The sequence below is a fragment of the Nelusetta ayraudi genome, unplaced genomic scaffold (genome assembly GCF_046127955.1).
Source record: "Nelusetta ayraudi isolate G7.1 ecotype Tasmania unplaced genomic scaffold, CSIRO-AGI_Nayr_v1 ptg000070l, whole genome shotgun sequence".
Classification (NCBI taxonomy): domain Eukaryota; kingdom Metazoa; phylum Chordata; class Actinopteri; order Tetraodontiformes; family Monacanthidae; genus Nelusetta; species Nelusetta ayraudi.
Genome location: NW_027466120.1, coordinates 5,584,247 through 5,596,820, shown reverse-complemented (window position 1 = coordinate 5,596,820; position 12,574 = coordinate 5,584,247). Strand labels below are relative to the sequence as shown.

At 40.9% G+C, this 12,574-nt stretch overlaps 2 protein-coding genes across 5 annotated transcripts; both read right to left on the bottom strand.

Annotated features, from left to right (window-relative positions):
* Positions 1-1,056: 1,056 nt before the first annotated feature.
* On the bottom strand, positions 1,057-4,922 carry tuba5 (tubulin alpha 5). Of its 2 annotated transcripts, XM_076042522.1 has the most exons (5): positions 4,738-4,922; positions 3,214-3,439; positions 2,509-2,657; positions 1,646-2,326; positions 1,057-1,572 (listed from the first exon to the last, which is right to left on the bottom strand). In XM_076042522.1, exons 1-5 carry the CDS (start codon positions 4,738-4,740, stop codon positions 1,279-1,281), a joined length of 1,353 nt encoding a protein of 450 aa, XP_075898637.1. In that variant the 5' UTR covers positions 4,741-4,922; the 3' UTR covers positions 1,057-1,278. The 2 variants fall into 2 exon arrangements, with proteins under 2 accessions (XP_075898637.1, XP_075898638.1); XM_076042523.1 differs by lacking the exon at positions 4,738-4,922 and having other exon boundaries at positions 3,243-3,363.
* A 658-nt stretch (positions 4,923-5,580) lies between these two features.
* klhl12 (kelch-like family member 12) lies at positions 5,581-12,535 on the bottom strand. Of its 3 annotated transcripts, XM_076042419.1 has the most exons (12): positions 12,173-12,535; positions 11,965-12,063; positions 11,417-11,640; positions 10,981-11,134; positions 9,934-10,151; positions 9,014-9,163; positions 8,790-8,904; positions 8,351-8,457; positions 8,055-8,250; positions 7,812-7,970; positions 6,985-7,270; positions 5,581-6,533 (listed from the first exon to the last, which is right to left on the bottom strand). In XM_076042419.1, the coding sequence occupies exons 2-12, from the start codon at positions 12,020-12,022 to the stop codon at positions 6,407-6,409; spliced, it is 1,794 nt and encodes a 597-aa protein (XP_075898534.1). In that variant the 5' UTR covers positions 12,023-12,063; positions 12,173-12,535; the 3' UTR covers positions 5,581-6,406. The 3 variants fall into 3 exon arrangements, with proteins under 3 accessions (XP_075898534.1, XP_075898532.1, XP_075898535.1); XM_076042417.1 differs by having other exon boundaries at positions 11,965-12,535; XM_076042420.1 differs by lacking the exon at positions 11,965-12,063.
* Between the last annotated feature and the right edge of the window lie 39 nt (positions 12,536-12,574).

Here is a 12,574-nt window from a genome sequence, read left to right as displayed (position 1 = left end):
CCAATACAACTCCCTCAACTGTAAACTACTGTATATGTAGTCCAAACGTCTGTTTTCATATTTACATAGAAATGTTTAAATATTATAACATGACTATTAATGGCTTGTCACCACTTTCCATAGCTCATGCATGGAAATTAATAATTTGCTTATTTGGTTTATTTTCCTTGTACAGTTTTCCTTGTGACTGTATTTTTAAGTAGATCCAATAAAATTTGATTCAACAGTTTTACTTCACAATAAATTTATTGAACCAAAGTTTACATGTGTGCAAATAATCAACTCTTATTCTGTTTACTTTACTTTTCTTCATTTGTTTTGATTTAAATTCTTCCTATTCTAATGTACCATTGACCTTTACCTAATGACCCTGCGCTGTACAATGTGCCATTTGCAGTGCTCCTTCTGTCAGTAATGAGTGTGCTGTCTTAATGCTGGCGATCTTTAAATTGTCATTCAGAGATAAAGGTCCATTCTATATTGACTTCATGAAAGTATACATCTTTTATCATCATAAATGCCCTCAGTCTTCCTTGATATGGATTCAACAAGGTGCTGGATGCATTAATTTGAGATTTTGGCATACAATATAATGTGATGGTAGTTACTGTAGATTTGTCCTTTATGTACTTTGTGTTCTGTGTGATTTAGTTTGATAATATTCAGTTGTTGCTGACCAACTCATCAGCTGCTGTTCATTGTTCTGTCTTCTCAAACGAAGCCTTGAATGGTCCAACCATTATCCTAAAATGCTTTAATGAGATTAGACTTTCTTTTTCTGCACCCCCAACCTTTGCACTTTCCTGTCAAAACTTTTAGGTTTGATCCGGACAATTTGCATTTTTGTGTTGACACATTTTTGCATCCAGGCAATGGTAGTCAAGGTCTTTTCTCTGCAATCACCCTTTAGGTACTTACTGGCAGAAAACTGTGCTTATAACAGTCAGAAACCTCAAGGAGACCAATTTTGTGAAAATAAATGAAGACAACTATGAAGAAAGAAATGAGAAGAGGAGTGGAAGAAGGACAGAAAACAGAAACCAAACCAGAGACCAATTCTTTTCTCAAAGCTCACAGAGAATATGCACATTTTATTTTGGAACAGAATCCAAATTACCTGAAGTTAGGAGTTTATTTTCTTGGCCAAAACTAACTTGATACTACAAAATGGCAACATAAGCAATTCAATTACTGCTAAAAGTTATGTTTATACTACTTATCTTTAGTAGGACAAGGTGATTTGCTCTCCAGTAGTCACAGATAAAAGTATCCCAAGTTTCAGATTTCTTCATCATCATTTTCAGAATCAGGGTTCATTATACCCAACTCTTCATAATCCTTCTCCAGAGCTGCCATGTCCTCTCTGGCCTCGCTGAACTCCCCCTCCTCCATACCCTCACCCACATACCAGTGAACAAAGGCACGCTTAGCGTACATCAGATCAAACTTGTGGTCAAGGCGAGCCCAGGCCTCTGCGATAGCAGTGGTGTTGCTCAGCATGCACACAGCCCTCTGGACCTTGGCCAGGTCGCCCCCAGGAACCGCAATGGGGGGCTGGTAGTTGATGCCCACCTGTTAAGACAAAGATGTATTTGAAAGACAATGTCTCCTAAACTGTGATTCTTACCCACATAGCTCTTCTTACCTTGAAACCAGTGGGGCACCAGTCCACAAACTGGATGGAGCGCCTGGTTTTTATATTTGCAATAGCAGCGTTCACATCCTTGGGAAGGACATCACCACGGTATAACATGCAGCAAGCCATGTACATGCCGTGGCGAGGGTCACACTTGACCATCTGATTGGCTGGCTCAAAGCAAGCACTTGTGATCTCAGCTACTGACAGCTGCTCATGGTAGGCTTTCTCAGCAGAGATGATGGGTGAGTAGGTAACCAGAGGGAAGTGGATACGTGGAAAAGGAACCAAGTTGGTCTGGAACTCCATTAGATCGACATTGAGGGCACCGTTGAAGCGCAGGGATGCAGTGATCGATGACACAATCTGACCGATCAATCTGTTCAGGTTGGTGTACCCTGGACTCTCAATGTCCATATTTCGCCGACAGATGTCGTAGATGGCCTCGTTATCCACCATGAAGGCACAGTCAGAGTGCTCCAGGGTGGTGTGAGTGGTCAGGATGGAGTTGTAGGGCTCCACAACAGCTGTGGACACCTGGGGAGCTGGGTAGATGGAGAACTCCAGCTTGGACTTCTTGCCGTACTCCACAGACAGACGCTCCATCAGCAGGGAGGTGAAACCAGAGCCGGTGCCGCCGCCAAAGCTGTGGAACACCAGGAAGCCTTGGAGGCCTGTGCACTGGTCAGTCTTATAAGGAGAAAAAGAGAAAAACGCCACTATGAAATAATGTGTATCTATCTATCTATCTATCTATAGATATATCATATATATATATACATATATACATATATTATATTGATGATAATCTGTTTAACTATTTCTTCATACTAAACATAATGCAAGAATAGAAAGTGTATGATCATATTTACCATTTTGCGGACTCGCTCCATGACTCTGTCGATGATGTCTTTCCCAACTGTGTAATGACCTCGGGCATAGTTGTTAGCTGCATCTTCCTTTCCAGAGATCAGTTGCTCAGGGTGAAAAAGTTCTTTGTACTTCCCTACCCTTACTTCATCTGCAAAAAGAAATGTTTTTTATTTTGATAGAGAGCTCTGCAAAATCAGCTACAACTTGACAAAGCAAAACCAAAGTTAAAACATCCAAACAAGTGCATGTTTAATTATCTTTAAGGGGCACATTATCATTAAACTTTGATATCAATTTGGTGTTTATGGCGATGAGTTTTTAATTGTGTGAAAAAGACATTGTGCAAAGTGCGAGTTTTACCTCATTACTGTGATGAAATAAAGAGCCAGAAAAATACACTTTAACTTTGAATTTAAGAAACTTTCGTTGAAACCTTTTTTTTTTTTTTACCACACTATATCATACTGTAACTTATATACAAATTACAAATATTATATGTCATATAGTAAAAAATACATTTTAACTCAAGTTTATCAAAGTAACAAATATAATCACAAAGTGATCTGAACGTATCACTATTTTTTACAAGTTATGGTATATACCCCAACAATCCATTGGACTAAACATAGTGGGACAACATAGGTGAAGAAAGGGGATCAGGTAGCAAACCTGACCTGACACAAGCACAATACAAGAGCCCTCACCAACCACAGTGGGCTCCAGGTCAACATACATCGCCCTGGGAACATGACGACCTGAGCTACCAGTATTAAAGAATGTGTTGAATTGGTCTTCACAAGAGTTGGGTTCTGCAGTGGTTTCCAGTGAGACTCCATCAGGACCGATACCATGCTCGAGGCAGAACAGCTCCCAGCAGGCATTTCCAATCTGGACACCTGCCTGGCCCACATGGATAGAGATGCACTCCCTCTGGATGGAAAGATCACAACAGAGCGTGAAGTTTACAAAAGGAAAGTGGTGTCAGAGAAAAGTAACTTCAACAAATGTGGATTGATTTTGAAAAGATTTGTCTACTTTTCTATCAACTTCATATGTGTCAACTGTCATTGTGACAGTTTGTTAATAACTTGGTCGTGCAGCATCAAAGGTACAACAAAGGATACAATTTAAAAGTGAGGGAAAGATGTATGATCATTAAGCCGGGCTTTCAACAGTTAAAACACAACATGTATTCAATATTTCAAGTGGTGTTCAAGACGTGCCAGCAGCTCCGTCATGCTGGACTTAACAAAGCAAGTAATACACAACCAGTATCAGAATAGTTTTTTATGCAAGTCAACAGCTTTTAGCAATATCATACAATCTAACGTTTGTGTGTAAAAGAGAGCCATGTAGATCTGTTAATTGCAAGCTTCATCAGGTAAAAAACTGAAATTGAGTTGACTGAAACATTTTTTTCTTTTTTTCTTCTTCTCTCTACGACCTTAAATACTTGAATATATCAAGATTTTAATTCAAGAAAACACCAATTTAAAACTACACAACGAAAAAACAGTTAATCAATCTGTTTGGCAAAGGTTTATATTGCACAATAGGACAGAAATAATTCTGACATTACGATTTTTTGCTTTTGTATTCACGCTTGGGGTGATCAGTGTGCTTATATCCAATGACGGGCTGTTGTAATCAATGTCCTTCAGACGCCTTTCTGCAAATGTTGACCATAAACATAGTGTATAACAGCAAAGGGCTTAGTCCCACTCTCTTTAAGTGCTCCGTTCAGTCATGTTTCAACTTGTTGAAACATCCAGTTTTTGTTTTCTTTGGAAGATGAACAATCCCGTGGATGTGTTCTGCTGTTGAGCGACGAGGCATTTGGTAGAGTGAAAATCTAATTAATGTCTATTTAAAACTAAACACACCAACAATTGAACTTCCTCCCAAAATCATGCTTTTCCTGTTATAACAGAGAATAACTGACTGTAAATGAAAGAAAAAACAAAACCAAAAAAATATTCAGACTGACAGCGCAATGTACTGCAATGGCCTGATTCAAAGCCTCACAAGTTAATTGCATCAAGTGTGTTAGACTGCTGAAAAGTTACATTGTTCACTTTCCTTAAATTGTCCATACGCGCAGAGTTTTGACGGGTTCAAGACAGCTCAGTTGAAAAAATTGGTTGCACTTTCAAAAACTAGGAAGAAAGAAGATCACAGCTATTGTGAAAGACTGCCAGGAGTTATTAGTATCTGATTAATTGTCATACCATGTCTCTTCAGATGAAGATATTTGGTGCAGGATACAGATAGTGGTGCAGGCTGCAGACCAAAAGAGTAGATCCTTTACTCTGTTCTTGGACAGGTAACGTCTCCACCAACCCTCTCCTGCTCCGTTACCCTCAGCAGCAGCTCCTTATCAGCAGTCAGGCTCAGAGATGAGTGCGTGACGGCCGCTCAAATCACAGACTGCAAAAAGGTTAAAATGGAGGAGGGACTGCACTTTGAGGGAGGGATAACAGTGTTCTCCCTGATTCGAGTAGAGGCTTTTGAATAAAACCTGTTCCTGGCAAGACAACAGAGCACTCAAGAGAAAATGACTGTTATTAACAGACAAGAAAATATGAATTGTCTTCTACAGCCTAAGGATATTGATGATGATTTAAAGTTGTGAAATAATGTTTGAAATAAAGTATTTATTTTTTACGCAATAGAAAAATAGTTGTGTTAGTTGATTACACCGTCAAGTATGTGAAACAAGTTGTGGATATAGTATAATGCTATGAATTTGAAGGAAAAAAGTAACTTAAAAGCTCACATAGATGGAACATGAACTTGGCCAATAAGAAAATTATGTTGGTAAAAGTTCTGACGGACACAATATAATAATAATAATAATAATATTGCAAAACATATTAATAAAAAAATTAGTTTGAAAAAACTCAACAAATGTATCAATTGTTGGAATATTGACATTTGGTAATTGAATGGTTTCACCTTGAAAGGTTGTGTGTATGTAGCGTGGGTGTGACTGCTGCTAAGATGCTTTTCCAGGCATCAGAAGCTGCCCACATTCACATTTCGTGATCATAATAAATAATACATCAACCATGTAATGTGTCAGTCTGTGTTTATTCACTTCCCAGGCAACAGTGATGTCATGACTCGATGTCCTGCATGTACACATCTAAACGAGCTGAGCAAGAAAAATACGACATGCATCTCATACTCAACTGTGCCAAAAATATTCAAACTGGTACGATTCAGTCATTCATTTTCTAAAACAATAATCATCTTTAAATATATATATTCTGAGAGCGACAATCAGTATTAAACATTTTTTATTAAAGTGTCTAAAAGCACTGTGTACAGGAAGTCTTACAAAAAAATAGTTGAACTACTGACCCATCAATGCCAACTGACTACACTCGAGAACAGGATAATAATGTAGTAATTACTACCGTTGAAATGTAATGGGAGGCAACATGGATGCTCACTGTTCGATGTAGGCCAAAAGTCATAAGGCATATAGCAGCAACTGAAGTTTATATCAACTCCATCTCTCTCTCTTTTGTAAATGTTTTGTCATAATAAGTAGAAATGTATTGCACTTTGAGGACAAACTGAAAAAATAATCTCATAGGTAATGACAGCGACACCGAAGAGAGTCATGCAAGTGGTGATGAACTCCTTTGAGGCCTCTTTCCAAGTCTACCACAGCGAAACTCAACCTCGAGTCGCGCGCTGCCCACGTGTCAGAGGCAGGAGGCCGACCGCTCCGTTGAGAATGCCTTCTTGCATACTGGCATGAACACGTGCCCCTTTTGTGGCTCTGATTTAGTGGCTTTTTTTTTTTTAAAAGCAAAGTCTAGCTGCCAGTCCTTCTGTTTGCTCATTCTTCTCTCGCAGTTCTTGGCGAGAAAGGAAAAAAAAGAAAAATCACTTTTCTCGTAGAACGCAGACGCCAGCATCGCACCGCTGCGTGGCCATGGACGTCACAACCTCCCACGAGTCAATGACAGGGTCGTAACATTCAATACTGCTCAGGAGAGAGTTCCCATCATACCTGGACAAAGGTGGGAGACACAGAGAGAACAAAACTGCATGTTGTTAATCAGCTATTTTGGAAAAACACTGCAATGATCTCAGTGGGAATGCCAGCAGCTTCAGGCTGATTCATCGTGATGCAAAACAGTGGGATCGAGGGTGTGAAGAAAACAGACAACAAACAGCAACACTTCCTCAAAATCTATCTGAAATAAGATAAATCAAACCAATTGCCATAATTAAAGATAATTTGCTCAACCAGACAAACTGTTGCCAACACACTGGACTCCAAAAATGAATCTGGAACAAATCTGGAGGTAGTTCTCTTTTTATAGCACAATTCACATCTCATGTTGCTTGTGATGATCACAAAACAACAAGAAGTGCGATACAGTCCCCCCCCCCCCGATATTTAGGTTTTGCGCAATTCTAGGGGTAATGGAAATGCAGCTACGGACGCAGCTTCTTACCCGGCGATGGCGTACAGACGTCCTCGGAGGACAGTAGCTCCTACGTAACATCGAGGGGTGGTCATGCTGGCTACAGTTGTCCAGTAGTCCGTTCTGATGTTGTACACCTCAACGGAGTCCAGGTGTGAAACGCCGTCAAAGCCGCCCACTACATAGATGTGGTCGTTGAGCAAAGCAACGCCGGCACCCGAGCGCTTGGTGGCCATGGGTGTCACACTGGTCCAGTGTCCTGTGTGTGGGTCATACCGCTCCACCGAGTTCAGTATGTTCAGACCGTCGTATCCACCTGTCAGGGGATATCATGGAAGAGACCGATGCAAAATTAAAGGGTTTGGCTTTCAAGCATTTACTATTGTAAAATTACAGACCATACATTGCTCATTAGATTATTAATAAATTACATAAAAAAGGATGTTTTCTAAAAAAAATTCATATTAAAGAAGTGAAGTCATTACATTTTCAGACAATCACTTGGGTGCGGCTGCCAATGAGCTACCTACTTTGACTGGCACAAGACAAGTTAAAAAGGAGACTTCAAAAACACTCTTAAACACTACAAAATAGTCCATTAATAGTAACTGAAACAAATTTTGTTTCGTAATACGTTCAGATTTTGCTGTTTCAACTGGCAACTGAATTGGCATCTAACTAACAAGTAAATTATTTTAAAAAAAACAACCTGAAATGCCATCATTTTAGATCTGCAGCAGCTCATCAGCTGTTATGCTGGGGTAAAATGGATCATTAACCATCACCAAAGAAATGTTCATGGCCCCATTGCCTATAGAAGCTTTTAGTATTTGGCTAACAAGATTATACTTCCTTACCCAGACAGTATATGAGCCCGCTGGCCACCACCAGACCAGCCCCTTCCCGAGCAGTCTGCATGTCTCCCAGCATGCTCCACTGGTCGATGTTTGGGTCGTATCGCTCCATGCTGGTATGTCGTCGGCTGCCATCAAAGCCCCCGGCGACATAGATCATATCTGCAGAGGGCCCAATAATACGGAGTAAAATTCTCTGACTTGAATACCAGTTTGGGAACGAAACCTTCAATGAGGATGACAAACCTCCGAGTGTGGTGGCACCGGCGAGACCGCGCCGCACATTCATGGTGGCGACGGTGTACCAAACCCCGTCCTCGTCTGCAGTGTAATCCAGGCACTCTACAGAGCTGAGCCTGGACCGTCCGTCGTAGCCTCCGATCACATACACTCGATCGTGGAGGGACACGGTGGCGACGTAACGTCGCTTCCGTGCAATGTTCTGTTGAAGGAAAGAGAGAAAAAGCCCCTAAAGGATCGCCAAAACACACAAAGAGAAAAGAAACAAAAAGAAAAAATGGAAGAATAAAAACGCAACTTACAGGAAGAAAAGTCCATTCTTGTGTTTTTGGATCATATTTCTCAACTATATCGATTGGAGACTGCTGGCTGCCAAACCCTCCAATAACCAGAAGAACTTCTTTGGCACCTGAAGAGATCGATAAGTCTTAAGACAGATCATATCATGCAAACCAATTCACCTTCTCAGTGTTTCTACCTAAAATCTGTGTCTATAGTTTGTCACCGACAGACTACAATTTGGACTTGCTTTTCTGAACATGTGTGCAACAACACAGAGTTCTTAAAATCAGCCCTTTGAGACATCACAAAGAGTATCGTCCAAAAAGTTTCTTTTGGACGTTGTGAATTGTGTCAACTTGCCTGAAAAATGCAGATCTAAAAATCAGGTATAATGCCTTTAAAATAGACACTCAGACATGCATAAATCTGTGGGCTAAGTTAAAAAGAACCCCGACCGACCTAATCTTGCTTGCGTGCGCGGGCCCTGCATCTCACTCCGCAGTTCCGGTCTCAAGTGGAATTTCTTGGCTTCATCGACAAGGTCTCGACAGGGCAGGCTACACCTAATGAGAGGCTTAAAACATGATGAAACACGCTTTAGTATGGTAGTCAACCAGCAGCAGCAGCAGCAGCAGCAGCAGCAGCAGCAGCAGCAAGAGGCTGTGCCTCGTCGCCGTGTTCACCTCGGCATCGATGACATCTGTGATGTAGCGTGGGGTCAGCAGCGGCATTCGGACAAATTCGAGCATGTCGGGGAGGTAAGGCTCACGCTCTTTTCGGTTGTGTTTGACCCAGTTTAACACGGCTTCAAATACAGGCTCCTCTGAGTCCACCTTGACACAGGAACAGGAAGAAATGCATCTTTCTACAGTTATAAATGACACATGTAATCATTATTTGTTATTATTATTAATAATAATATATATATATATTTTTTTAAAGGCATGCATGTGCTGAGACACTATGAGCTGCCGTGTTCTCTGCTCGGGGCAAATAGTCATAAACCCTCAATATTGCAAAATCAAAACACAAAGGGTGAATTGATTGTGGCATGAACAGTCTAGTTGTATTTTTAAAAGCAACAATAATTACTGGAGAGGCCGTTTGAGGGAACCGATGATCCATAAATCATTTTGTGATAATGACTATGTTTTCACAGAGCCAGGCGTGTGGTGGAGAACAGGAATTTCCTGAGCACAAAGGCAAAGTAAAATCAGGTTTTCCTCTCTGCAATTTTATTGTCAGCCAAATCTAAAAACATGAGAACCACTGGGCATGGGGGGATGGTTGGGGGGCGTCTGAATGAGCTTAAAACAAGCTAGTACTTGTTTTTCTTTTTTGTATATATGCAGGAAATGAGAACGATGTGAAGGTCAAACGGTGTCTGCTATTAGCCAAGTTAGCCTATTAGCCCCCCCCCCCCTTTTATATCAGCCACCCTAACAGAAACTTGTGAAGACATATTCTGGAGCAGATGTGTTATTACAATTTGGGTATATGAAAAGCTTTAAAACAAACATGCAGTGTTTCTCATTCGAGCAGTTTGCACAGTTTAACCAACTGGAGCACCTTCATTTGAATTTGTGACATTTCAGTGTCCCACCTGAATCTCATCACACTTTATCAGCTTCTCAACTTCTGTCTGGCTAAGGAGCATGAACTCCTCATGCTGAACCACCTCGGAGAAATGCTTCTGGGAGAATAGCTCAGCAGCTTGCATCAGGTCCAGGCAGTTGTGAGTTTCAGCAAAGTCGCGGATACCCAGACAGTTGGAGGGATCGAGCTGACTCTCCAAAAAATCACAGCACGCTCGTTTCACCCCTGGGGGGGAACAAAAGATGTGCTTGTACATGTACACGTGCAACATACAAACTCAAATCAACAAGTCGTAGCACTAAATCCAATTCATTTGTGAAATGTTGCAAGTGTCCGAGTTTCGTAAGGGAATACTGATATACGTTCGGAGTTTCAATATTTTTATTAACAAAACCAAAAAGCAAAGCAGTGCAACTCACTCATTCATTATTCATCAGCATTATTTTACAGTAATTCCAGATAATACACTGCATTAGTGCATAAGTGACCAAGACTAAAGTAACACTTGTAGCAATGGATTCAAAAAGTTTCAAGAGATTATTATTTTAATATCAATACGTGAACTTGTTGCAGTAGCTCACAATATACTTCTACATGTAATACAGCCAGTAATGCATCTATAAGCGAGTATAATTCAGGCCTCAAAATACACGTACCAATGCACTGCAGCAACAATCTATGCTCAAGTCAAAATGAAGTCTGATGGCAGATTAATACAACTTTTACCAATTCTAACAGCCAACTTATGGAAAAAATTCCTGTGAGCATCATTTAGGTGTACACATCAAAAGAAACTTTAAAATTACACAAATCCTCTAGTTTTAATCATGCAAGTATCATGAAACTAAATAAGACTAGCCACGTCAAGATGAGAGTACCACACAATTGCAAGTGCACTGCATGTAAGTATACTGTCTTCAGTATACTGCATAAAATGTGCCTTTAATTATGGAGTAAACACATTCTACAGATCCCACTGTAATTCTGCCTGACAATTACAACTACATCTGCACTTTTAATTCCCAGACAGGTGAGCGGGGAAGTCTCAACTTACCTTTGAGCTGCAACAAACACGCTGCGGGAAGAAGTTCTTGAACATTTTCCACTGTGACCAAAACCGTCTCTGTGTAGACAAAGTCCAGCAAGATCTCCATCGTTGCAGCTGTGAGACCCTGAATGTCGACAAATGATTTTCCCTTTTCTGCAAGCTGAGGGGACATAAAACAAAAAATATGTGTTTCATCATTCTTTCTAGTCTACCAATTCAAATGTAGCATTTAAGGCTAGAGCATTTTAAAGTTAAAAATAAACATGCACGTGTGCTAACTTAGAGGAAGAACAAAGATAAGAATAAGGGGTGTGGTGAAAGAGCACATGACGTTGTAGTGAGATTGAGAGAAGAGGATACAGAGGATATGGCTGGACAGGAGCAGATGATTGGCTGTGGGAACCACACACTGAGAAGCGAGCTGAATACATTTTTGTGTTACCTCACTGGTGAACATGGCACAAAAGTAGTCACTGCAGGCAGCCAGGACAATCCGATGAGCAGGAAAATCCGTGTTCTCCACCCTCAGCGTAATGTCACAGAGTGTGTTGCTCTTACGGAGCGAGTTCATGGCGTTGAGAATGGACTTGGCATGGGAATTGGTCATGATGTCTTTGGGAGCCATGATGCCTTCAGAATCACGAGGCCTCAAACTACTCAAGGAGTCTGCAACACAAAGTCAAGTTAGCTACGTGTACATGCAGCATGTATGATTCTGTATGTGTTACCAAATAGTGCGAGGAAATACACATTAGTGGGGAATAAATGTGAAATTTCCAACAGATAATTTCAATTGAGTGACAGAATGCATTGCACAAATACCATCAAGTGTATCAAGTGAATAATTTAGTGTAACAGGTTGACAAAGCCTGTTATTGCTAGTTTTTACAATCTTGCTTTTGAATATGGCTGTTAAGTGACATCTTATTCAAGGGTTACCAGAATTTAAATTGGGTAATGGTGCACTGGACTCTGGCAAATGCGACTTACCGTTAAAAGATTTGAACACTTTTTCCACCACTGGGAGGCAATAACTATAGCTGCACATTAGCAAACAGTGGCAACGACAGCTCGGGGCTAACGCTAAAGCTACACAACAAGTCAGAGAAGACAGTCAAACAAAGTAAGCTGGGAAGACAGGAGACGAGACATGAAGCGATAAACACATAGACAAATCCATCAAGAATTTACATAATACCTGTCGCAGCAGTAAGGCCGACTCAAAAACGGTATTATAAAAACCGAAGGTGCGTTGCTAACTAGCGTTCGTAGCAGCAAAGAACCTCGTCCCAGTTGTTGTCACTCACTGTCTGGAGAAAACCACTAAACTACAGCTAATCCATTTTGACCTCTGTTGGGTCACAGTGTTAACAATCTCACTGAGGGCACCATTCTTTGTCTAAAGTATACAAATGATGTCATATCTCCCCCCCAAAACAGGTTTTATTTTGCTGTTTGACTGACTGCACTGTCGCAGGTCAGCACAGCACGGCTAGGCAGGGACTCCATGGATTGGACGTAAACACATCCTGACGTCAGAATACGTGCGCGCACCCGGAAGTGCGGACGCATAGGAACAAGATGCCTGCTTCCGCGCGTT